The following is a 27,336-nucleotide window of genomic DNA, read 5'->3' as shown; positions in this document are numbered from 1 at the left end:
TGGCAAAAGCTGATCAGAATGCACATAACAGTAGCGCCGTTTCTTACAGGGGTAAAAAGAATTCACAGTCCAAAGGGCCGGACATTAATGGTCAGAAGCTAGCAGTCCTAGTGTCTGCGCCTGTGAGACACAGACCGTGTCAGATCAGGGTGGAGGAAACTATATCTTGCCCACAGGCTTGTAAGGAGAGAGAGGAGGCTGGGTGCTGGGGTGCTGGCTGGAAGCCCTGGGGTGTCCTTGGGCTTCGAGCCCCTGGCAGATTAACCCTTTGCCGCAAGGACTGCGAGGGAGAAGCCTTGCAAGGAAAGCGCAGGAAATCTTAGCCGGCGCGGGGACCGGGAGGGCCGGGGTGCCGACGCTGCGGCGGAACCAGAACGGGGTGGGGTCAGGGTGCTCCCTGGCGCAGGGAGCCCGCCGGGGTGACCGGGGTGGAGGTCGTTTCTTGCGGCGGTGAGGGAGGATGGGGAGCTCGGGAGAAGGAAGAGCAGAGGCTCCTCCCGCCCCCGGGGCCGCGCGCACCAGGCGCCGGGCTAGGCGGCGGCGCCCTTGTCGTCGCTTTCCCTCTCGGGTCGGTCCGGGCAGGGCGGGCCGGGTGGCGCTCGAGGGCCGGGCTCCGAGTCCCCACTTTTCCTCCCTCCCTTCCTCCCTCCTCCCGGGCAGTCCCGGGCGGCCGGGCCAATGAGCGGCGAGAGGAGGGGAGCGGGAAGCAAGCGCTCTCGGCCGCAGCCCTCCTGCCGCGCCCGCGGCCACTGCGCCAACGCCAAGTTTGCGCCCCGAGAGTTTGCGCTGGGTCGCGTCCTCCGGCTCGCCGCTCGGTCCCCGCTAGCCAGGCGGCCGCGCGGCCCTCGGGACAGCCGCCCGCGCGCACTCGGGCGGGAGGACGCCGAGCGGGGTGGCGCGGCCTGGGGCCGGGGCTGCCGCCTCCCGAAGATGCAGGATGGCAGCAGAGCCTCCTCCCAGCCTCTCCTACCGCACCACGGGCTCCACCTGTCTGCACCCGCTCAGCGAGCTTCTGGGCATCCCTCTGGACCAGGTAACGGCGGGCGGGCGGCCCGCGGGAACCCTCCCCCCCCGAGCCGGAGCGGGCGTGAAGCCTGCGGGGGGGTCGGGGGGCTGTTATCTACCTCCGTCCCCGCCCCCATAGCAGATTTCACTGCTACAAACTAGACAGGTGGAGTTTTGTTTGTTGGTTTTCGATTGATGTTTTTCTCCTGTAAGTGTGAAAAATATTGGTATACCTTGCACAGAAGGTTCGAATAAACTTTTTTTGTTTTGTTTGAAGTTTTGGGTTTCCTCGTTTCCTGTAACCCAGGGCTAAAACATTCTGATAAATGACTCAAGTGTTTCTTTCATCAGTGTAGTCAAGTCTTTATTATTTTTAAGTTAGGTGAACCTACTTAGAAACTGAACCTGAGTGATCTATAAGCAAAAGCCTGTAGCTTTTGAATGAGAGACCTGGGTTTTCGGCAGTGAGGCTTGTGAAATCGGGTTGACAGTTATTTTGTACCACCTGTGATCAACATCGGCTAGGGAGGAGGGACACAGGATGCTGTGGTTTTCTGAGGGCCTTAGGTTATTCAGTCAGTCTACCCTCGGGGGTCCAGGCTCCCTAGTAGGACAGGTTAGTGGGAGAAGAGAGGCACTGTTGCAGGTATTTGGACTGTCCAGCAACTGTCTGCTACCATTAAAACTGAAAATGGCAGCAAACAACAGTAATTCCAGGTAAGAAATTTTCCCGAGGGTTGAGGTTATCTTAACCCCTTTTCTTGTCTCTTTAGGTGCTGCAGGCTAGATAGGCCCTGTATTTAGCAGTGAGTCAATCAGTATACAGTTGACCCGCGAACAACACGGGTTTGAACTGCATGGGCCCACTTATATGTGTATATTTTTCAATAGAAAATACTACAGTACTGTACCGTCCGAGGTTGCTTGAATCCGCAGATTCCGAGGGACCACAGATACAAGGGGCCGACAGTAAATTATAGACAGATTAACCCCTATGTAGTTCAAGGGTCAGCTGTATGTTATTTAAATGGAATTGGGTAAGGCATGCTGGAGGAGGCCCCGCTAGTGATCTTTTAAAAAAATTCTTCTTTCCTTCAAACAAGGGTCTCCCTGCTGCTCTTTCCACTCACATTCCCTCAGCAACGAGGAAGTGAGACCTAGATGTTTCCCTGATTCAGATGCTGTTTACTGAGCCACCCTCCCACCTGGCTCCCTCTGAGCATCTGATTCAGAACTCCACCTGATCTGACTGTCGGCCGTCAATTGTAAAATCCAGACGGTCAGGAAATTGGGAGAGGTATCAGCTGCTAACGCCTGTTCTTGTAGTGAGGGTGTAGTGACTGCCAGGGACCTGCAAAGGCAGAAATAATAGCAAATTCTTCAGCCCTGAAATGAAATATAACTCAGAGCTGAATTTCCTTCAGGGGAGTTTGTTGGTACTTACCCCTCTACTCTCCATCACAATTTATTTTAATTGCATTTTCCATTTTCAGCAATTCAGCACAGCTAGAGAGAAGAGGAATCCAGGGAGGTTTTTTTGTATGGAAAGAGTTAGATTGTTAATGAATCCCAGAGATTGGCGACTGAGAGGTGCCTAGGATGATGTTATTAAGTGCTTTGTAACTGCGTCCACCCTCATCCTCCATCTCCTGGATTTCTGGCAAAGGAATTCTGGTTTTAATTTATAAAAAAGAACAAGAGAGCCTGTGGGATGTTTAAGGCTGGAAGGGAGGGATTTCTGGGATGAACTGAAGGAAAAATGTGGGCGATAGGCAAGGAAGGAGCACCTGTGATCTCTTAGATCTTAGGAAACCCCACTGCCCTCCGGCAGGGTCAAATCTAAGCGACTCTCGCTGGAAGAAGCACTTAAAGGGCAATGCCCCAGCTGGCTCATTTCAGGCCGAGGGAGAATCCCAAACCATAAATAATGTGGTTTGAGGCTAAACTGTGGCTTGAGAGTTTGGAAGCTTGATGTGTTTTTCTCCCTTGCACTTTCAAGGGCTTTTTAGTTGTTAGACTGACTTGGGGGTAATTTGTGCTCTGCCAGAAAACTTCCTTTATGACTGCTGGCTGGTATTCTACCCTCCCGGAGCCTCAGTGTCTTCACGTGTAAAATGGGAGACGACAAAAAGACCTGCCTTTTGGAGTCGAGACATTTTATATAGATATAAAATGCCCTATGGTTCTTGTATCAGACAGGGTCCTGGCAGGAAACAATTCAACTCAATGGATAGCAATGAAGAAACTTTCATGAACTACTTAGAGAGGTGTGGGTGGCATTAAGGGAACCAATAAAGGATGTTCAGGTACCAAGACCTGGGCAAGGGAAAGGGGAGAAAGTCCTGTTGAAAGGATACAGGGGGGAAGTAGAGAGAGAACCGCAGCCCTTCTGCTCCCCATCCCCTGGCCCTTCCATCTCTTGCAGTGGCCCCCAGTGGGTGGCTGGCCAGGGGCATCTGGGCGATGTGGTCTGCAGGGGCTTCCCCTGGGGCACAAAATTGGAAAGAGAAAAGTGGAGCCACGTCTGGGGACAGTCCTAGGATAAGAGCCCAGTCCGTGATACATGTTTGCTCCTGGCCCATTAAAGAGTGACTTTTTATTGGCCTGCGATTTGCTAACAATGATAAAACATATACCTCAAGTTGCCCAAGTGGTTCTTCACATGCCACTTAAAGATAGTGAATCCTTTTCTTAACGTCTTAGCATTTCACACTTATATTTGTAATTTCTGTATTGATTGCACTTGTGAGAATGTCTTTGGCTTCTGGGTCTCCCTGTGTCAAGTTGTTTATTGTTTGCAAAACCTGAAATATCTGTTGAGCATTCTACCATGTGAGTGAAGAACTCTTTTTTTTATTGGAGTATAGTTGATTTAAATGTTATGTTAGTTTCAGGTGTACAGCAAAGTGAATCAGTTATACATATACATATATCTACTCTTTCTTAGACTATTTTCCCATATAAGTTATTACAGAGTATTGAGTGGAGTTCCCTGTGCTGTACAGTAGGTCCTTATTAGTTATCTATTTTAGAAATAGTAGTGTGTATATGTCAGTCCCAATCTCCCAATTTATCCCTCCCCCAACCCTTTCCCCCTGGTAATCATGTTTGTTTTCTATATCTGTGACTCTGTCTTGTAAATAAGTTCATTTGTACCATTTTTTTTAGATTCCACATATAAGCGATATCATATGATATTTGTCTTTGTCTGACTTACTTCACTCAGTATGACAATCTCTAGGTCTATTCATGTTGCTGCAGTTGGCATTATTTCATTTTTTTTTTTTATGGCTGAGTAACATTCCATTGTATACATGTACCACATCTTCTTTATCCATTCGTCTGTCGATGGACATTTAGGTTGCTTCCATGTCCTGGCTATTGTAAATAGTGCTGCAATGGACATTGGGGTTGCATGTATCTTTTCAAATTATGGTTTTCTCTGGATATATACTCAGGAGTGGGATTGCTGGATCATATATATGGTAGCTCTATTTTTAGTTTTTTAAGGAACCTCCATACTATTCTCCATAGTGGCTGTCTTTAATTATTTTTCATCTGATTCTTCCATTTATCTGTTCTGTTAGCTTATGGGGGGAGCCTGTGTGCAATTGTGACTATACTCAGGAAAAGTCTATGGTTTTAGTTTCCAGGGACTTTTACTAGCCTGGCCTCCTCCTAAAGATGTTAAAAGCAAAATCATCTTATTTAATTAGAGACTAGAGCACAGCAGTTCAGATCCAGAGTATAGGAAATGGATGACTTAGGGGCCTTCACAGGTGCCTCACAGATGAGTTTGTTGAAAACTGCGTTTCTAGACTGAGTTTCTTTCGAGCAGATGTGGAGCTCGGGCAAAGAACTGAGGGTGACTATTTTGTTTGATTTTTTTGTTTAAATCATCTGCTCATGCCCTCTCCACTCTGTTTTGGTCGTGGGGTATGGCATGATCTCTCTTTAAACTATCCTAGCCTTTGAAGTTTGCAAAATTGACTCAGCTACCAGGATAGACGCGGTAATACTGACATTCCTAATTTGTGTGGTACACGGTCATATCCTAGGAGCTGTGCAAGAGGAGAAATTCCTGGCTTTAAGGAATTTGCAATTTGGTGGCGGGGAATGCTGAGTGCCAAGGCTATTTTTACCAACTGGAATCCCCCAAATTTGTTTTTATTTGCATAAACTATCAATTCAGTATGAAATTAGGATTCTTTGTCTGAATTTCAATTCCACCCCCACCCCCCACCCCCACCCAGTTTAGCATCAGCAGAAAAAGGGGCAAAGGAAAAGTAGACAAGGAGATAAGAATCCAGGAAATGGTTTTTGAGATTAAAGCAGTCCAGGTTTAGGCCTATTTATGTAAGCTTGTGTTACAGTTTAAAAGGCAAGATCAGTGAAGACCAGCTCTGAAGGCCTGACCCTCTCGACTCATGGTGATATCAGCAGTGGGTTTTGGTGATTCCACCGGGGCCTCTGACCACAGTTTCTATACCTGCCTGGAGCTTTCAGTCACCTGGTTGGTTCTTTTGCCTGTTCATGGAAAGCCCAACCCTCAATTTTCTCTTCTTATCTAAGTCTTGCCCTTGGTTAAAAGCTCAGCTCACATTCCACAGTCATTATTAAATCAATTAAATATTTATTTAACACTAGTAGTGCCAGGGACTTGGTCAGGTCTCAGAAATAAAGGGATTAAAAAAAAAAATCAAGGTTTCTATCCTTGAAGAGTTTATAGGCCCATAGAGGAGACAAAAGACCTATAGAAGTGCTATGTCCTCACAGACCTATGTAGGTACTAATAGAGGTTTGTAGGTGGTACCTTAGTGGAACAGAGAAGGGAAAGCCACAGGACACCTTGGACTCTTGTGGAATTTACTGTTTACCTTTGACACAGTTTATATTTGACACTTGACACAAAATGTTACCTTATTTTGTTAGGTATCCTGCCTGGTTTATAACACTGAGTTTCAAACTAATTTAAAATCTCCTTGAAGTCTAGGTTTTATCTATCCGGGTATTCCAAGCAAGTAGTAGCGTGCTCAACAAATGCTTATCATTAGTAGCAATATATACCAATGCTAATGATATACATTATCAGACTTTGATATAGAATCTTGTTTTTAAAGTGGAGAGAGATGGATCTTTGTGGGAGAGGTGGGGAGGGTCCTCTACCGAACATTCCCCCTGTTGGTGCTGCCTCCAGGCTGTACTCTTGGGTTTCTGACTTGAACAATCTACTCTCCACCCTGGGGCTTTCCAGCTGACCCCAGCTCAGGATGCATATGGCAGGTCACAGAATGTCCATCCTGCAGAGATCCAGTTCATTAATTTTTTTGGCCTCAGTAGTTCCTACAAGGCTAGGTCTCCTCTCCCCACTTAATTTCCCTTTCATTGTCTGATAGTGAAATCATTGGCTTATGGGAGGAACATCATTTGGTTAGACTACAAACAGCAAATACTGAGTCTCTGCCGTGTTCCAGGAATTCCTGGGACTGGGTGAGGCTGCTACCATTCAAACATGAATAAAATAGGGTCCATCCTCGAAAAACTCATTGTTGGGTGGGGTGGGGACACAGAAGTCAAGAAGTGTTGCTCCTGTGTGGTGTGGTGCCTGGGCCAGCAGCATCAGCCTTGAAACTTGTTAGAAATGTTATTCTCCGCCTGGCACCCTATCTGCTGCTCTGGGGGCAGACCCAGCCAGCGGGGGATTTAATGAGCCCTCTAGGTGGCGCTGGGATGCCCAAAAGTTTGAGAACCACTGCTGTATACAAATAATTGGGATACAAATTAATTAAGCGCAGTGGAAGCGGCGGGGGGGTGGGGGGGCGGGGGGGGAGATGTGGTTGTCAGAGAGCATCTCACAGGTGGGGAGGACCACGAATCGGGTCTTGAAGGCCAAAGAGGTATTTGTCAGGCAAAGTGGGTAGAAAGAACAGCACGTACAGAGGTGGGGAGGTGTGAAACTGTGCACTTCGTTCAAGGAACTGAGTCCACTGAAGTGGCTGGTGAGGCTGGTGAAGACGTTGGGACTCTAGGTTGGGGAGGGAGGCCGGGGTCACATCATGAGGAAGCTGGGAGGCTCTGGTGAGATGTTTGTACTTCATCCTGCAGACCAGGGGGAAGCAAACTATGTCTATAAAGGGCCAGACAGTAAATATTTTCGGCTTTGCAGCCAGTACAGCCCTTGTTGCGACGGCTCAACTGTGCCATTGTGCCGTGAGAGCAGCCATAGGCAATATGTAAATCGTTGGGCCTGGCTGTGTTCTCATGAAACTTTATTTATGGACTGAAATTTGAATTTTATGTAATTTGCACATGTTGTGAAATTTTCTTCTTTTGATTTTTTCCCCAACCCTTTAAAGATGTAAAACATGTAGTTAACATGCAGGCCACACAAAACAGGCAGGGGCTGGATTTGGCCTGAGGACTGGAGTTTGAGACCCCTGTTATAGACTGATTTTCCTCACATTTGGTGGATGGACCATCACCAGTATCTATTGCCAAGTATGCTTCTGGGATTTGACTCAGACCTAGTGAATCCGAATACATATCCGAGTGACAGGGCTGCCCGGGTGATTCTTGTGCTACCTGAAGTTTAGAGGCATTACTACCATCAAAGGGAAGGCATTGAAGGGTTTAAGATGTGAACGGATTTTCATTTCGTGAGGTGGGGCAGGAGGTCATGGCTGAAGGATGCAGGGATGGAGGTGGAGCGGGGGCTTTTGACAGTGAGTGGGTGTTTAGAGTAGTCTTTATGGGGGAGCAGAGAAGGAGCAGCCTGGGGTCAATTTAATGGGTTGCTGAGTATAATCAATGCCCTGAAAATCAAAAATTTCAGGATTTGTGCCAATATGTGGTTTTTGTCTTTCAGCAGCTCCTTCTAGGAGCGAAAGTAAAATAAATAGCTGGACGTGTGCAGGGAAGGTTGTTGGAACGTTAAGAAGTAAGGGTGTTGCAAGATGCTGACAAGTAGTTGGAGGTGATGGCAGTGAAAAGGGAAACACTTGGAGATTGGAGGGACTTTGAGGAGCAGGTGCAGGGGAAGTGAGAGAGCCGGGGGCCAGGCTATTTAAGTTGAAGATTCCTAGTGAAGCTTCCCTGGGCAAGGATGAAAGTCAAGGTGTGGACATGGGAGAAGGGGTGAAAGTCGATTCAGTTTAGCAAGCCGAGAAACTGGGGGATTTTTTTTTTAGAAATTTTTTTTTTTTAATATTTTTTTATTTTTGGCTGTGTTGGGTCTTCGTTTCTGTGCGAGGGGCTTTCTCTAGTTGCAGCGAACGGGGGCCACTCTTCATCGCGGTGCGCGGGCCTCTCACTGTCGCGGCCTCTCTTGTTGCGGAGCACAGGCTCCAGACAAGCAGGCTCAGTAGTTGTGGCTCACGGGCCTAGTTGCTCCGCGGCATGTGGGATCCTCCCAGACCACGGCTCGAACCCGTGTCCCCTGCATTAGCAGGCAGATTCTCAACCACTGCGCCACCAGGGAAGCCCAGAACTGGGGGATTTGATTGATCGTCCTCCTAAACATTGAAGCTGCCCAGGTGACTGGGGATGTGAGGTGGAGAGAAAGACTCTGTGGTACCTAAACTCTCCAGGAATGTGGGGGTAGACTGGTAGATCCTGACAATGAAGAAGGACCAGAGAGGGTATGACAGGCTCTGCTATCAGGCACTCAGCCAGCCGCTCTCCAGGGCGCATCTCATTTAATGTTAGGACCCTGAGTGGGGTCTGGAGGGAGGTACTTCCTGGCTGGAAGGATGGTGCCTCTCAAAGGGCGTTGGAAGAGCTCTCTTAGCCCCTTTATCAAAGGAGGCAGCAGCTGAGCCTGATGAGCGGGGGCCAGCCTGCCCTGTTCTTTCAGTCCCACCACCCCCGTTCCCTCCAACCGACACCATCCTAGGGCCCAGTTCGCACTTGGCACTACTTAAACACTTTATTGAATAAATACAATACCAAACAAAATGCATTCAAATGCTTTCTAAAGAAGTGAATTTTAAAGGTCTTTCTATTCAGGTTAATGACAAACACAGTAAAGGCAGATACGCTACTTTCACATAATTGGCTGACTTTATACAGCACTTATATCTTTTAGTCCACAAGTATATTCTAAAATGACAGAAGGATGGTGGAAGAAAAATGGTCCAAAGCAGCAATGGGGGAATCTGGAAAAGCAGTGACTTTCTTCTCTCTCCTTGCCGTTTGTGGTGGTAAAATGGGAAAGCAAACGCGTGGGGGCGGACAGTTCTCCCGCAAGGCTAAGAGCGGAGGGAGAGAGCTGGGAAGACACTGAGGCTTCCGGAGCAGAGCAGAGGGAGGGCTTTGAGGAGGACCTCGGCAGTGGGAGGGAGGTCGGTGGTGGGAAGATAAGTCGTGGAGGAGGAGGAGGAAGTCGGGAGCCCATGACTGCAAGCCTGCGTGCTGGGCAGGAGGCTCAGGGATGAGCGGCAGGGTGGGTGCTTGGCAGGTAGAGGTGTCCCCTGGAGGCCCAGAGTCCTGGTAAGGCCACGGCCAGCGACTGACCCTGAGCCTTGTGTTCCTTCCTGGAGCTGCACACAAATAGGGTGGGCAGCCTGGGAGCTGGGCAGGGGCACAGGCAGGGCTCGCACCCACGACTGCCTCTGCAGACTTTGCTCTAGTCACTGCCCTGCATCCCAGCCACTGCTTCCCTGGGCGCTGTACCATCAGCGCAGCGGATGAGTTCTTTCCTGTGCCTCAGATGCACTGCGTCTTTCACACCTTCCAGCTTCTGCTCACACTTTTCCCTCTCCCTGACATTAGTCCTCATCCTCATTTCCTTTTTCATCCCCTCCTGTCTGCTCTCTGTAACCCTGGCCTTGCTCTCTCCTCTCCCCTTATAGATCATCCCCCCGCCTCCCCCAGGGCCAAATGGATCCGATTTTACTTTCTTTGTTTCTCCATAGCACTCTCTCCATACTGTATGTGCTTCTTTTTTTGGTGGGAGGGATTATGTTTATTGACTTTGTATATGCATATCTACTTGTCTGCATATTGGTTATGTGTGTGTTTCTGTCTTCTTTTAAAAATTGAAATATATAGTTGATTTACAATGCTAGTTTCAGCTGTAGAGCAAAGTGATTCAGTTATATGTATATTTTTCAGATTCTATTCCATTGTAGGTTATTACAATATATTGAATATACAGTACATATATTCCCTGTGCTATACAGTACATCCTTGTTGCTTACCTATTTTATGTAGAGTAGTTTGTATCTGTTAATCCCATACTTGTAATTCATCCCTCCCCCCTCCCTTTCCCCATTGGTAACCATGAATTTGTTTTCTATGTCTGTGAGTCTGTTTCTGTTTTGTATATAAATGCATTGGTATTATTTTTTAGGTTCCATATATAAGTGATATCATGTAATATTTGTCTTTGTCTGACTTACTTCACTCAGTAGGATATACACTAGGTCCATCCATGTTGCTGCAAATGGCAATATTTCATCCTCTTTTCCCGCATGGTGCCTCTTACTTTATGTCTCAGATATTTATCGTCTTTCTGCCCTGCCTAATTCTGAGAGGCTTCTCTCTGTAGTTGCTTATGGAGCACCGGATACCAAATATTGGGCTAGAAGGGGGATACAGAGGTTAATTAGGCTCTCTGCCTTCTAGGAGACAAACCAATACGCACTTGGTAAATTACTTTATTACGTGTAAACTCTTGCAAAGCAATGTGCTCAATGCTCCAGAAAATGTGTACGCACGGGCCTCAGCACTCCTGGACCTGTCCTGGGGAAGGTGAGGGGAGCTTCCTGGGAGCTGCTGCTTTAGAAGGAGAAGGGGAAAGTGCAGGGGTGAGGCCTGGTAGGACAGGCAGAATATGCCAGGAAGAGGAAGCTGTTTGAGCAGAGGTACTGAGGCCGAGAAAAGATGACCTTTCTTCTTGGGCAGTGAGCGAGGCTGGATCTTAGTCATCTTGGTATGCTTATTAGTACAAAGGAAGAACTAAATAAACTTGGTTCCGTTGAAGTGGAATTTTATTTACATAATTTGCACTGGAATGGATGACTAAGTGATGATAAAATTAGGAGCCAGTTCTTTTTACCAACTGGTTAGGCCTGTTTATTATTTGGACCCTACACTTCAGATTGAATAGGCCTAATTTCTGATTTGAGAGTTAATTAATGGCCCAATTACTGATAGTTAAATGTGAATCTTGGGTTGTTTAAATATAAAATTCTCCATTCCCGTTTTCATTATGTGGAGTTGATAGATGCATTACTTACCATTATAAAGGCAGATATTAATATCATTTTTTTGTCCAGTTGTCTCAAGTGTGTGTGAACAACACGTACAAATTTCCTTTTGCAGTTTGAAGTCAAGTCACTTATATATAAAAAGTGCTGTATACCCAAGTACTCCCAAGTGTTTTTGAAGCATGGCCTCTGAATTACATTTATAAAGACAAATTTCATAGAAAGATTATATCTAAGGAGATATAATCTGGAAATATCTTTTTGGAGCAGCAACTTGTAAAAAGAATTCAGTCTGTGTAATTTAATAACAGTATTTGGTTGTATGCTTTTCAGAAGCTTTCTATTTTAAGTAAGTCAACCCTTTCAGTAAACAAGACAAAGGGAAAACTTGCTGCAGTCTTGCTAATGACAATTTCTAGTAGTTTTGCCAGGATAGCCGAAGGATAGAGAATAATCAGAGGGAAAAGTAACTTCAAGTAGTTTATACGGGTTAACAATGTGCTTTATTAAAAGCCCACTATCCCATAGGGCTTAGAAACGTGATCATCTGCCACAAGATGAACTCATTAACCCATTTTAGTTAGCCAAAAAATATGCACTCGGTTAATCATTTACCAACTTCCTTATAATAGTGGGGCTCTGCCTATAACTTTGTTATCAGTGGTTAATCTTTTTTTTTTTTTTTTTTTTTAAATATGGAACGCTTCACGAATTTGCGTGTCATCCATGCGCAGGGGCCATGCTAATCTTCTCTGTATCGTTCCAATTTTAGTATATGTGCTGCCGAAGCGAGCACGGTTAATCTTTTTTGAAGTATGGTTTCGAAAGTCCACACAGCATAAAAGGAGCTCTAAGTGTTGAGTTAGGACTTCTGGCTGGGGGATGGTGCTGGGGATTTCGCAACCATCATATTATTACAGATATTCCATTCTCCAGCCTATTTACCAAAACAACAACACAAAGCTCGGGTTTGAAAGCCTCATTTGAAAAAGGAGCAGGGGTACTGGAAAAGTTTTGTTCAGGGAGTTCTAACTTCTTATTTCAAACGAGTCATTAAAAAATAGAGTGGTTGTCTCCCCCTCACCCCCATTTTTGTCTCATTCATCATTCTGTACTTCTCATTTGAAACAGTCAGCAGAGGTATACAACACAAGGTTGCTAAGGCCTAGAGGAAGTTGCTAAATTCAAAAGTCATTTTGTGAAATTTCATGAAGTGGTTTAACTGTGAGTGTCACTGGGTTGAGACTTCTTTCCTCCAAAGACTTTTTTTTAATCCCTGGCATTATTTTTTGCTCTACCTTTTTAAAAATTTAATTTCATTTATTTTAAATATTTATCTGTTTTAATTAAAAAATGTTTGTGTTTGATTAATTTTTTTGGTTTTTATTTTGTATAAATACAGTTTAAAAAAATGAGTTTTCTGACTAGGTAGCTTATGTACTTAGTATCAAACCACAAGGCAGAAAAGGGGGTATAATGAAAGGTCAGTCCCTGTGGTGTACGCCCCCCTCACGCCCCCCTCACGCCACCCCCCAGTTTGCAGCTGCTCAGATCCGCTCCCCACTGGCGGCCAGTGGCATCCTTTCAGAGGTAGGCGAGGCAGCCATGTACACAGAATCTTTTTGTCTTTTCTGACACGAACGAGAGTGTACGGTTCTTCCACTCTTCGCCTTTTTAAAAAAACTTAACAGTGTCTCTTAGGGATTGATTCATATCTGCATCTACAGAGTTCTTGTGACGTTGACTTCCTTTCTGCCTTTTCTGAGAGTTCTGCTTCTCTGCTTCCAGGAACGGCCTTGTCCTTTAGCAAATGCTGAAAGACGCTGGTGGGGGTGGGTGATGGGTTTGGGGAGGGGTCTCCCACATTGGCATGGTTCCCAGGAACATGGAGAACATGGGGACCATGTACAGCGGGGCAGGTGGGGCGGCGGGATGATTGCTGAGCTCAGGGCGAGCAGAAGATGGGCTTTGCCTCCGATTTCCCCGGGAGGGAGAGCGTACACTTTGGACTTAGGCATGAGGACGTTAAAGATTCCCTTTCCCTTGTGCCCCAGGGATGAAAATGGCTCTGCCTCCTACTGGCCCGGTGTCAGCGGAATTTTTGGTCTCTCCGTCTGCTGGAAATGATGCTCTTTAAGCCCAATGCAGCTCTAGAATTCTGTGATTCCAAGATCTTCAACAGGAGCAAGGAAGGCTTGGTTTTAGATCGTAAAGAAACACTTCTTGAGGGCAAAGCCCCCCTCCAAGGCTTTTTCTTTTTCTTTTTCTTTTTACTTTTCAGTGGATGTAGCTAAAAGGATTGTATCTGTATATTTTCCTTTCTTGTTTCTCCCGGTGAAATGTGTGCATTTCCATGCATGTTGGCTGAAGCAAAATGACCTTCAGGGCTCTGGAATCTCTCTTCTTCCACCTCCTCATTAAAGTAAGGTCAGAACGCCTTAGGAATTTGTGTGCTTTACTCTGGAAATAAGACCATGTGAAAAAGAGCTTCTGTTTCTTGTTTACTAGGGATGTTGAGCTGGTTTTCCTCCCTTCTCAGTTCCAAAAGAGAATTGCCCATTCATCCCCAAACAGTAAGTGTTAACCTGCCTGCAGGTTATTGAACAAAAGGGAAGCAAATCAATTTGTATATGAAATTCTACTCAGAGAGTTGTTTTCTACACATCGTGGAGGGAAGAACAAAAAGATTTTTCATTTTCTTAATGTGTAGGGTCTGGGGGTGGAGTTTACAAAAAGAGTATAATAAAGGACTATTTTGTAATCTCAGCCTTATCGAGTTAACATTTACCTCAGTTTTACAGTGAGCCTAAGTTGCAAAACTGAAGTTGACTTATGTGTTTATCTTTCTACTGAGGTATTGAGAGCCTTTATAGATATCTTTATCTGATGGCCAGTTTTGTTATCTTAGTTTGAAAGAAGGGCGAAAGGAGGCTATAAACTAAAAGTAATCATTTCATCAAGATACCAAGTGGGGCCCAATTTCACTGTCATAACCAATAGTGAATTATGACTGTGCATCTTAGCTAGTGGAAACGGCAGAGAGAATTAGAAAGACGGTAGTGGGCTGTAAAATGATTTAGAAATTGACCACTTACAAGTTTTTAGGAGAGCTGGAAAACCATCTCTTGTGTGCTTGGCAACCCTCAAATATTTATTAGAGTTATATGTGTTGAAATTTGATTCTCTGTTGCAAAGTTTCTAGATGATATGGAGAAGTTAGAAATGAGCAGGAAAAATGGTTCTAAGAACAACTGGACTGAAGGTTCCTAAACAAAAAAGGAAATGAACTTGAGTAAAAGAGCTGACAAAAGATGGCAAGAGCCACAGACTGTGGAGTAGCCGTCAATGAGGACCATAAAATGCCGGTTAGGTAACCATAGATGGGGTATGCCACTGATGCGTCTCATTTCCTGAGGAAGGCCTTGAACTTGATGGCCTCAGAGAAGTCCTTTGTTGTGTCACTTTGTAATTATCCCTCTTTAGCACGAGTGAAAATACTAAGTGTCTCACCAATATTTCACGAAGCGACTTGCACCTCATCTAAGGTTTGCCCTTTGCTTCATAATAATAGATCACATTCTATGGTAATTAAAAAAAAAAAACCAAACTTATTTTGGAAAAATTTAAAATTCACAGAAAAACTGTACTGATAGTACAAACAGTTTTTATATATGCCTCCCCTGGTTTTCCTCAATGTTAGGTACACTTGTCAAAAGTAAAACATCAACACTGATAGATAACCATTAAATAAATTCCAGACTTTTTGAATTTCACCAATTTTTCCACTAATGTCCTCTTTCTAATCTAGGATTCTGTACCTTACAATTCACCCATTTCAAGTGTACAATTCAATGTTTTTTTAGTATATTCACAAGGTTATATAACCATTGGCATAACCAAGAGAAGTCTCAGGAGACGTGACAAGTGAATGCAATGTGGTGTCCTGGATCGGGTCCTGGAGCAGAAAAAGGGCATTGGGTAGTAAGGAAATCTGAATAAAGTATGGGCTTTAGTTAATACTAGTGTATCAATATTGGTTCATTAACTATGACAAATGAAAACTTTATATGTAAGATGCTAATAAAGGAAATAGGTTGTAGGATATATGAGAACTCTCTGTATTATCTTTGCAATTTTTCTGTAAATCTAAAACTGTTCTGAAAAATAAATTTTATTTAAAACATGATGCTTTTTACTTTAAATCAGGGATTATTAGTTGTGCTATGTCTGTGAACATTGGGACCAGCGTGCTTTTAGAGAATTTTCGAGTCAGAAGAATGGAAAGAAAGCACACAATTACACTGGTATGTGTTTGTGCTTTAGATTCACTTTTGCTTTAAAGTCAGATTTATTAAAATCATTGCATGCATCTAAGTCACTTTCAGTAAAGATATAAAGGACTTTTGGTTCATCCTGAATCCTCAGGCTCCTCATCAGGTAATCTTCATGAATGAATAGTTGTTTAGTAAGATAAATATTTCTCTCCCTGTGACATCAAACAGCAGAACCACCCCTGGACAAAACTCTCCAGGCATTTACCATTGCTCAATGAGATATTTCCTCATTGTTTTGACCATAGAAATACTATTCTGCATCTCAGTTGTCCATTCAACAGGACCATTCTGAGTGTATATTGCTTAAGCCACAAGAATTCATGCAAAAATCTTCTCAAGGGATTATGGAGTGCAAGCTGTAAAAAGTGACTAAATTTTAGACCCAGGCTGTGTAATGAATGTTTGTTTCCTTCTGAGTTCTGTCCTGTGAACTTACCTTGCTCTAACATAGTAGGAACAATGCTGGAATAGACTTTGAAGAGCTGGGTTCTAGGCTTAGAGCCAGTCTTTTGTAGATGTGTGACCTTGGACAAGCTATTTAACCTTTCAGAGCCTGATTCCTTATTTGTAAAATAAGCTAACATATATACATTAGGGGTGTTTGTGTATTTCACATGAGGCAGGTGATCCATAGGGAAGATTTTAATAAACTGCTCAGTAATTATGTGGATGTTGTTTGCTATCATTTCCCCATCACCACCTTCATCACATTTTTGAAGCTCATAGGGAAAAATGCTCATGTCATAGCACTGAGCTTAAGTGAGGTGAGTGTAGGTGGCGTTTGGAGGGGAAGTTGGGTTTTCAGTTAGAATCTGGTGAAGAGTAAGAAAAGACTCGACTTTGGGGATTCTATGGGATGAAGGAATTTCATACTTCAAGGCAGAAAAGATGGGGCAGAAGAAGGGCAGTGAGTAAAGAAAGGAGTGACAGCTGGAAAGAAAACTTTTTTTTTGACTGTAGTGAAATGGGAAGGTGGGGATCCAAGCTGAAACATTAGTAAATTTAGTGAACCCAGGAAGTGAGAAAGAATCTCGCATAGAAATGACTCTTTTTATCAGGTAAACATTACTTGTGTTGGAATCAGATAAGCTGAGAGGGAAGGTGAGAGCTTTTGAACCTAGTTCCTATGAGGAGGATTACAGAAGGAAGAAGAGGTGTTTAACTTAAAGAAGAAAAGCCTTAGGATACAATAGTAGTTTTCAGACATTTGAAGAATATAATTATGATGTGTCCTCTGCAGAATTAAACTCAAGGGATGGAAACTTTAGGGAGGTAGGTTTCAATTGTCAGAAAATTTCTTATTAATGAGAGTTGTGTAGATAAAAGAATTGATCATCATTGGAGTTCATGAGTCCCCCATCCCAGGCAGTATTCAAGCAGAGGCTGTGTGGTGAAGACTCCTACTGTCAGGGTCTACTCCCTTCCTTCCTGATGTCCCTCCCTGCTTGCCCTGAGTTCTTTCTTTATCTAGCTGCCAGTCCACAGTGATCCTAGTTTTAGTATTAATTGACAAGTAAGTCAGTGGTTTAAGGAGTGACCTTTCTCAATGGGCATTTAAAGATAGAAAGATCCCTAAATGTTAAGCAGTAGAGGAATAGTTAGATTGAATTATGGTATACTCAAGCTGTGGAATTATATACAAGTATTAGAGAAAATAAAGTCAGATTGAAAGATATTCATCATATTGAGTGAAAAGAGCAAGTTGCAGAACAGTATGTATATTATGATCCCATGTCCTGTTTAAAGTAAAAAAAATAAAATGCTCTCTCTTTCATCTATTTATCTATCTGGTTTTGGTATGATAGTCACCAATGTGTAGCTAGTGGTCACAGTGACCTTGACCCTCTTAACAGTCACCCCGATTGCTGTGGAGGATAAAGGAGACTTTAAAATTTTTACATCTGTGTTTGCTTAAGCAAACATAGTATTTGGGTATTTAAAAACATTAAAAGGAAAGATCTTCAAGACCCAAAGGAATGAAATAATTGTGCAAAATATCAGGTGGTCTGGTGGTTGTTTTGGGGCTCTCCCAGTCATAAATCCAATGGGGTTGCAGAGGGGGGTATAAGAGTGTCTTGGTGAACGGAACTACTTTTGACAGAAATGGAGAAACTGGAAACAGAGGTTGACTAAGAGGTGAACTAATGACTTCTGCTTGAGCCATATTAAGATGAGAGCAGGATTTCAAAAAAGAAATGCCCTGAAGGCAGTGTGAGGCATGAGAGATCAGAGCTGGGGAGATGGAGATTTGGAAGTCATTGGCATGGGTTGGGGTGGGGTGGATGAAACCAGGAAAAGGAACAAACTCACTGAGGGCGGAAATGAGATGAGACCACAGCAGAGACTTGCCCTGGTAAACACTCCCCACTGAATGCCCATGGAGGAGCCCAGAGAGAGGGCAGCATTAAAAAGGTAATTTAGTAGCACAGAAATAGGTGAGGGTGGGAGGGGTGTTGCAGGGCCCTCAAGGGAGGAGGAGGGTTGAATTTTTTGAGAAAAATATTGTTTGGGATGGTGGAGAAGGCAGTTTTAGAAAAGTGGTGAAGAGGGAAAATGATACAGTGTTTAGGGAAGAAATGGACATATGTGTAGACCATTCATAAGAGAAATCTGATGGCTTTGAAGAAGAGAGATGAGACAATGGCAGGAAGGGCCAAGGGGAGGTTTGTTTTCAGTTTTAAAGTTAGAGGGGAGTTATCCATATCTAAAGACAGAAGCGAAGAAATCACAAAACCTGTGGAGAAGAAGTTGACAGAGACTTGATGCAGAGTCGGTTAAATGTGAGAGGGGACAGGATCCAGCACATGGTCAGCTGAGGACACGGAGACAAGGTCCCCTCTGCACCCGGAAGGGTGGGTGTGAGCCTGAATCACTTCAAGATGGAGACAGGAAGAAGCATGGGGTGCTCCTGCTGAATAGCCTTGGCTTTGGTTTTTCATTTGACTGAAGAATACCTGGATGAACATGTGAAAACAGATTTATCAGCATTTGTTCTTCAGAAAGAGCCGAGTAGATGGGAACCATCAAAAGGGTGGGGCGGAGCTCAAAGTATCATAAGGACTTAAGGCATCCTAAGGACATAAGGTGTCATGAGGTGGCTCAAGTGGTCCTTGTTTACAGTGGTCACCATCAGAATCACCTGGGCAACACTTTAAACACAGGGATTCCTAGGCCCCACCCCTGATCTTTCTGAGTCAGAATTTCCTAAGAAGTCCCAGTCTAAGACTGAGGGAGTCTAAAGAATTGACCTACATCAGCGAGCAGGAAGACAGAGTAGTGGAAATCAGTGAAGGAGAACAGAAAAAAAGAATAAAAAGAAATGAGGACAGTTTAAGAGACTTCTGGGACAGCATCAAGCATACTAATGTTCACATTATACAGCTCCCAGAAAGAGAAGAGAAAGAGAAAGGGGCAGAGAACATATTTGAAGATATAATAACTGAAAACTTCCCTAACCTGGGAAAGGGAACATATATTCAGATCCAGGAAGCATACAGAGTCCCAAACAGGATCAACCCAAAGAGGACTACATCAAGACACATTGTAATTAAAATGGCAAAAATTAAAGATAAAGAGAGAATCTTAAAAGCATCAAGGGAAACACAAGTTACAGGCAAGAAGGGAGTGGCATGATCAAGTGGGATTTATCCAAGGGGTACAATATGGTTCACAAATCAATCAGTATGATACACCACATTAACTGAAGAATAAAAATCATATGATTGGGACCTCGCTGGTGGTCCAGTGGTTGGGACTGCATGCTTCCACTACAGTGGGCACTGGTTCGATCCCTGGTTGGGGAACTGGGATCCTGCATGCCGTGCAGTGCTGCCAAAAAAATAAAAAATAAAATAAATAAAAATCATATGATCATCCTAATAGATGCAGAGAAAGCTTTTGACAAAATCAACATTCATTTATGATAAAAACTCTCAACAAAGTGGGTATAGAGGGAACATACCTCAAAATAATAAAGGCCATATATGACAAGCCCACAGCTAACATCATACTCAATGGTGAAAAGCTGAAAGCATTTCCTCTAAGATCAAGACAAGGATGCCCATGCTTGCCACTTTTATTCAACTTCTATTAGAAGTCTTAGCCACAGCAATTAGATAAGAAAAAGAAATAAAAGGAATCCAAATTGAAAAGGAAGAAGTAAAACTGACACTACAGATGACGTGATACTCTACATAGAAAATCCTACAGATACCACCAAAAACTACTAGAGCTCACTAATGAATTTAGTAAAATTGCAGGATACAATTAATATACAGAAATCTGTTGCATTTCTCTATACTAACAATGAACTATCAGAAAGAAAAATTACAAAATTAATCCCATTTATAATTGCATCAAAAAGAATGAAATACCTAGAAATAAATCTAACTAAGGAGGAAAAAGACCTGTACTTGAAAAACTGTAATACACTGCTGAAAGAAATTGAATATGACACAAACAGATGGAAAGATATACTGTGCTCATGGATTGGAAGAATTAATATTGTTAAAATGACCATACTACCCAACTCAGTCTACAGATTTAATGCCACCTCTGTCAAAAAACCAATGACATTTTTCATAGAACTAGAACAAATAATTCTAAAATTTGTATGGAAAAACAAAAGGTGCTGAATAGCCAAAACAATCTTGAGAAAGAAGAACAAAGCTGGAGGTATCATGTTCCCTGATTTCAAACTATACTACAAAGCTACAGTAATTAAAACAGTATGATATTGGCACAAAACCAGACACACAGATTAATGGAACAGAATAGAGAGCCCAGAAATGAGCCCACACTTAAATGGGAAATTATGACAAAGGAGGTAAGAATTTACAATGGGGAAAAGACAGCCTCTTCAATAAATGGTGTTGGGAATTTTGGACAGCTTCATGCACAAGAATCAAACTGGACTACTCTCTCTCATCATGTACACAAAAAAATTCAAAGTGGATCAAAGACTTAAATGTAAGATCTGAAACCATAAAACTTCTAGAAGAAAACATAAGCAGTAAGCTCTTTGTCATCTGTCTTAGGCAATATTTTTTTGGATATGTCTCCTCAGGTAAGGGAAACAAAAATGAAAATGAACATATGGGACTACATCAAACTAAAAAACTTTTTCACATTGAAGAAAACTATCAACCAAACAAAAAGGTCACCTAATGAATTGGGGATGATATTTACAAGCAGTATATCTGATAAGGGGTTAGTAACCAAAATATACAAAGAACTCAGAAAACTCAACGTCAAAAAACCCAAACAACCTGATTAAAAAATGAGCAGATGTTCACGTCCCTGTTTGGGTCCCAAAAATGGGGGACAGACAATCTGCATAGACATTTTCCCAAAGAAGACATACAGATGGCCAACAGGTACATGAAAGGATGTTCAACATCACTAATCACCAGGGAAATGCAAATCAAAACCACAGTGAGATACTACCTCACCCCTGTCAGAATGGCTATTTCAAAAAGACAACAAATGACAAGTACTGACAAGGATGTAGAGAAAAGAGAACCCTTCTGCACTGTTGGTGGGAACATAAACTGGTGCAGTCACCATGGAAAACAGTATGGAGATTCCTCAAAAAATTAAAAATAGAACTATCATATAATCCAGCAATTCCTCTCCTGGATGTTTACTCAAAGAAAACAAAAACACTAATTAGAATAGATATATGCACCCTTATGTTCACTGCAGCATTATTTACAATAGCCAAGATATGGAAGTGACCTAAGTGCCTATCAATAGATGAATGGATAAAGAAGATATGGTATATATACACAATGGAATATTACTCTAACACATATATATGGAATCTTAAAAAAAAAAAATGGTTCTGAAGAACCTAGGGGCAGGACAGGAATAAAGACGCAGATGTAGAGAATGGACTTGAGGACATGGGGAGTGGGAAGGGTAAGCTGGGATGAAGTGAGAGAGTGGCATGGACATATATACACTACCAAATGTAAAATAGATAGCTAGTGGGAAGGAGCTGCATAGTACAGGGAGATCAGCTTGGTGCTTTGCGACCACCTAGAGGGGTGGGATAGGGAGGATGAGAGGGAGATGCAAGAGGGAGGGGATATGGGGATATATGTGTACGTATAGCTGATTCACTTTGTTATACAGCAGAAACTAACACACCATTGTAAAGCAATTATACTCCAATAAAGATGTTTAAAAAAAAAAGTTACAGTAACCAAAAAAAAAAAAAAATGAGTTATAGGTATAAAATGTACAGAATGGGGAATATAGTCAATAGCTATGTAATATCATTGTATGGTGATGTAACTAGACTCATTGTGGTGATCATTTTGAAATGTATAGAAACATCGAATTATGGTATAAATGGAGCTAACATAGTGTGGTAGGTCAATTACACTTCAAAAGCAAGCAAACGATCTCATAGAGAAAGAGATCAGATTTGTTGTTATCAGAAGCAGGGGGTGGAAAGAGGCGGAAACTGGACGAAGGTGGTCAAAGGGTACAAACTTCCAGCTGTAAGACAAATAAGTACTAGGGATGCAATGTACCACATGATAAATAGAATGAACACTGCTGTACGTTATATGTGAAAGCTGTTAAGTGAGTAAATCCTAAGATTTCTCGTCGCAAGGAAAAACTTGTTTCTTTCATTTTGTATCTATAAGAGATGATGGATATTCACTAAACTTATTGTGATAGTTGTTTCATGATGTATGTAAGTCATATCATTATGTGGTACACCTGAAACTTATTCAGTGCTGTATGTCAATAATATCTCAATAAAACTGGAAGGAAAAAAACCAGACTCAATCTACACTTCAGGAGCTGCCTGGGATGCTAGGAGTCATTTAAGAGGAAGCATGCCTTTCTGGAGCATAAATACTTTGCATATTGTCTGAAGGTTTGTCTGAGCCTTTACTTCTTTAGGGGCTTGTTCTGAATTTTTGCTCTCTTAAGGATGTCAAGTCTCCCACGGTGATTAGGCACCTTGCTATTTCTAAGGCTGAGTTTGCGTTTGTAGGTGTGGATATGTGTTTTGTTGTTTACTGTTCTTAGCCTGCCGTGTCTTGTTCCCACAAAGACTCCAAGGCATTTCTGAGCACCCTGGAGTCCTTTTCTCTAGGTGCTCTTCCAGGTTCACAGGGTTGCCTCTTACGCCTCACACAGGCAGACCTCAGATATATTGGGGGTTCAGTTCCAGACCACTGCAATAAAGCGAGTATCTCAATATAGCAATTTTTTTGGTTTCCCCGTGCATGTAAAAGTTATATTTACACTATACTATAGTCTGTTAAATGTGCAATAGCATTATGTCTAAAAAAACCCCAACGTGCCCACCTTAATTAAAGAATACCTTATTGCTAAAAAATGCTAACCATCATCTGACTACACAAGGTTGCCACAGACCTTCAATTCATAAAAAACATTATCTGCAAAGCACAGAAAAGTGAAGTGCATTCAGACGAGGTATGCCTGTATAGTGTTCCCATTTCACTTTTAAACTTAGGTAGAAAACCAGTGCGCTGTTAAGTTTCTTCCTTTCTTGATCTGACTTGTGGAAATTCTTCTTTTTCTGCTTATTCTTTCACATTAATTAATCCAGCAGTCTAACTCTTAGTGCCGAGACTCTCTTTTCTTCCTTCTCTTCTTGCCGAAGGTAGAGATTGCTGAACCTCTTCTGGTGCTGTAAATTGTTTTAAATTTGTAAAATAAGAATTTGGAACTATTTTTGTAGGGGAAGTGGGAAGAAGAAAGTGAGCTCTATGGAACCATAGTAGACATTTGCCCTGGAGAACACTCCCCATAAACTGTGGAAGAGCCATTTAGATGCTTGTACTAGATGTGATCCCTATATTTTGTTATGGAATTTTCAGAATTATCCTAACAATTATTTGTTTCCCTTCCTCGTTTTAAAGACAAGAAGATCTAGGCTCATTAAGATTAGATCACTTGTCCAAGGACACCCTAGCTAGTTAGTGGCAGAACTGGTTGTCTGACACCAAAATTGATGCTCTTTCCTATATCACATGCTTACTATTTTGCTCATATCTTCAGAATTAATAAAATGTGGCCATGGTGAGAAGCCTAGACCTCTGTATTACATGGTCATTGCACACAGAGTTGCTGTTGGTCAGTGTTTAAACATTCCAGGAAGCTTGGGAATCCTTTCTCATGTCTCAGAAGGACGTTATATTCATATCTGAATGAACAAGTTGTGACGGTCCAAGATGTTTTAGCGGAAAAACATAGGAAGTTATTTTTATCCCAAAGATGTTTAGGTTTGAAATAAATGTTTCCAACCAACTTGGTAAATAGTTTTATAACCATATTTACAGGCTGCAGGTTTTGCTTAAAACTGAATGGCTTATGCTTTGCTTTCCACTTGTCAGAGTGTAGAACTTGTTTAATTAACTAGAAATTAGTCATTGGGAATAACTCAAGGTTCTATGTTTTTTCTTCTGAATTTCTGGTTAGTTTATTGACTTTCAGAAGTAGATGTTCTCTTTCTCATGTGGTTTTCTTAAGTCCCAGACTCAGATAGAGTTAAAAAGCCTTTACATTGTCCAAGGTGTACCATGATGGAATATTGTGATCTGTGCTACTTCTTCAAAGGTTCCGCCAGGGCTCTGCTTCAAAGTGATGGCATTTCAGTCTGGCCTCATTGACCCTCCAGATTCAGGCCCGGCAGCCAGCCAGGGAAGAACTTGCCCGGCAAACTTGCTTCAAAGAGCAAGTGCTTATCTATTCTACACAGGGTCACACTATTGCCTCTCCTTCTGTTTCTCATTCCCTTACCCTAGACTGTAGGAAGGGTGGTGAAACTCAGGACACAGGAATTTGTAAGTGGTTTCTCATTCACTTACCCTAGGCTGTTGGAAGGGTGGTGAAACTCAGGACACATGAATTTGTAAGTGGTTGGACCTGGAGAATGAGGACAGTAGGAATATGTATGCTAGAAGCATCACTGAAGATGGAACACTTGTTGGTACAGCCACTATGAAAAACAATGTGGAAGTTCCTCACAAAACTAAAAATAGAATTACTGTATGATTGAGCAATCCCACTTCTGGGTATATTTACAAAGGAAATGAGATCACTATCTTGAAGAGATATCTGCATCCCCATTTTCACTGCAGCATTATTCACAATAGCCAAGACATGGAAACAACCTAAATGTCCAATGACAGATGAATGGATAAAGAAAGTGTGGCTTGTATATGTACAATAGAATATTATCCAGCCCTCCGCCACCCCAAAAAAAGGAAGTCTTGCCATTTGTGACAACGTGGATGAACCTTGAGGGCATTATGCTAAGTGAGATGAGTCAGATACAGATAAGCACCGTATGGAAGCTTCCGGCAAACTCCAGCCCTCTTACCCACATTTCCTTCCTCCCAATCATTTATTGATGTACAATATTAGTTAAAGGCAGGGAGTCAGAGCTGGTATTAACTCCCTGTGAGGACAATTGGCTAACCCTCCCTGCATTTTTAAAAAAATGTTTTATTTTATGTTGGAGTATAGTTGATTAACAATGTTGTGTTAGTTTCAGGTATACAGCAAAGTGATTCAGTTATACATGTATCTATTCTTTTTCAAATTCTTTTCCCATTTAGGTTATTACAAAATATTGAGCAGAGTTCCCTGTGTTATACAGTAGGTCCTTGTTGGTTATCTATTTTAAATATAGTATTGTACACATGTCAATCCCAAACTCCCAATCTATCCCCCCTTTACCCCCAGTAACCATAAGTTCCTTCTCTAAGTCTGTTTGTTTTATAAATAAATTCATTTGTATCATTTTTTTAGATGCTGCATATAAGTGAGATATTTGCCTTTCTCTATCTGACTTACTTCACTTAATATAATAATCTCCAGGTCCATCCATGTTGCTAAAAATGGCATTATTTCATTCTTTTTAAGGGCTGAGTAATATTCCATTGTATACATGTACCACATCTTTTTTTTTTATAACACCTTTATTAGAGTATAATTGCTTTACAGTGGTGTGTTAGTTTCTGCTTTATAACAAAGTGAATCAGCTATACATATACATATATCCCCATATCTCCTCCCTCTTGCGTCTCCCTCCCACCCTCCCTATCCCACCCCTCTAGGTGGTCGCAAAACACCGAGCTGATCTCCCTATGCTATGCGGCTGCTTCCCACTAGCTATCTATTTTACATTTGGTAGTGTATATATGTCCATGCCACTCTCTCACTTCGTCCCACCTTACCCTTCCACCTCCCCGTGTCCTCAAGTCCATTGTCTACTTCTGCGTCTTTATTCCTGTCCTGCCCCTAGGTTCTTCAGAACCTTTTTTTTTTTTTTAGATTCCATCTATATGTGTTAACGTATGGTATTGATTTTTCTCTTTCTGACTTACTTCACTCTGTATGACAGTCTCTAGGTCTATCCACCTCGCTACAAATAACTCAATTTCGTTTCTTTTTATGGCTGAGTAATATTCCATTGTATATATGTGCCACATCTTCTTTATCCATTCATCTGTTGATGGACACTTAGGTTGCTTCCATGTCCTGGCTATTGTAAATAGAGCTGCAATGAACATTGTGGTACATGACTCTTTTTGAATTATGGTTTTCTCAGGGTATATGCCCAGTAGTGGGATTGCTGGGTCGTATGGTAGTTCTATTTGTAGTTTTTTAAGGAACCTCCATACTGTTCTCCATAGTGGCTGTATCAATTTACATTCCCACCAACGGTGCAGGAGTGTTTCCTTTTCTCCACATGCTCTCCAGCATTTACTGTTTGTAGATTTTTTGATGATGGCCATTCTGACCGGTGTGTGGCGATACCTCATTGTAGTTTTGATTTTCATTTCTCTAATGATTAGTGATGTTGAGCATCCTTTCATGTGTTTGTTGGCAATCTGTATATCTTCTTTGGAGAAATGTCTGTTTAGGTCTTCTGCCCATTTTTGGCTTGGGTTGTTTGTGTTTTTTGATATTGAGCTGCATGAGCTGCTTGTAAATTTTGGAGATTAATCCTTTGTCAGTTGCTTCATTTGCAAATATTTTCTCCCATTCTGAGGGTTGCCTTTTCGTCTTGTTTATGGTTTCCTTTGCTGTGCAAAAGCTTTTAAGTTTCATTAGGTCTCATTTGTTGATTTTTGTTTTTATTTCCATTTCTCTAGTAGGTGGGTCAAAAAGGATCTTGCTGTGATTTATGTCATAGAGTGTTCTGCCTATGTTTTCCTCTAAGAGTTTGATAGTGTCTGGCCTTACATTTAGGTTTTAATCCATTTTGAGTTTATTTTTGTGTATGGTGTTAGGGAGTGTTCTAATTTCATTCTTTTACATGTAGCTGTCCCATTTTACCAGCAACACTTATTGAAGAGGCTGTCTTTTCTCCACTGTATATTCTTGCCTCCTTTATCAAAAATAAAGTGACTATATGTGCGTGGGTTTATCTCTGGGTTTTCTATCCTGTTCCGTTGACCTGTATTTCTGTTTTTGTGCCAGTACCATACTATCTTGATTACTGAAGCTTTGTAGTATAGTGTGAAGTCTGGGAGCCTGATTCCTCTAGCTCCGTTTTTCTTTCTCAAGATTGCTTTGGCTATTCGGGGTCTTTTGTGTTTCCATACAAATTGTGAAATTTTTTGTTCTAGTTCTTTGAAAAATGCCATTCATACTTTGATAGGGATTGCATTGAATCTGTAGATTGCTTTGGGTAGTATAGTCATTTTCACAATGTTGATTCTTCCAATCCAAGAACATGGTATATCTCTCCATCTGTTTGTATCATCTTTAATTTCTTTCATCAGTGTCTT

The 27,336-nt window shown here is 42.2% G+C and overlaps 1 protein-coding gene and 1 non-coding gene across 4 annotated transcripts in view; one reads left to right on the top strand and one right to left on the bottom strand.

Annotated features, from left to right (window-relative positions):
- The first annotated feature begins 516 nt into the window (after positions 1 to 516).
- The window catches only part of MBOAT1 (membrane bound O-acyltransferase domain containing 1), a 108,188-nt gene continuing 81,368 nt past the window's right edge, over positions 517 to 27,336 (top strand). The window contains exon 1 of one of the 3 annotated variants that reach the window (XM_036870428.1): positions 517 to 1,033. In XM_036870428.1, coding sequence (XP_036726323.1) covers positions 938 to 1,033 — 96 coding nt within the window. In that variant the 5' untranslated portion in view covers positions 517 to 937. The remainder of the gene's footprint in view (positions 1,034 to 27,336) is intronic. The other 2 variants (XM_036870429.1, XM_036870427.1) reach the window with 2 other exon arrangements.
- LOC118904623 lies at positions 11,903 to 12,009 on the bottom strand. Its single transcript, XR_005022071.1, has one exon. It is a non-coding gene; the product is annotated as a U6 spliceosomal RNA (small nuclear RNA).

Source organism: Balaenoptera musculus, chromosome 11 (genome assembly GCF_009873245.2).
Source record: "Balaenoptera musculus isolate JJ_BM4_2016_0621 chromosome 11, mBalMus1.pri.v3, whole genome shotgun sequence".
Taxonomy (NCBI): Eukaryota; Metazoa; Chordata; class Mammalia; order Artiodactyla; family Balaenopteridae; genus Balaenoptera; species Balaenoptera musculus.
The sequence above is the reverse complement of the archived record's forward strand: the minus strand, read 5'-3'. Positions and strand labels throughout refer to the sequence as shown.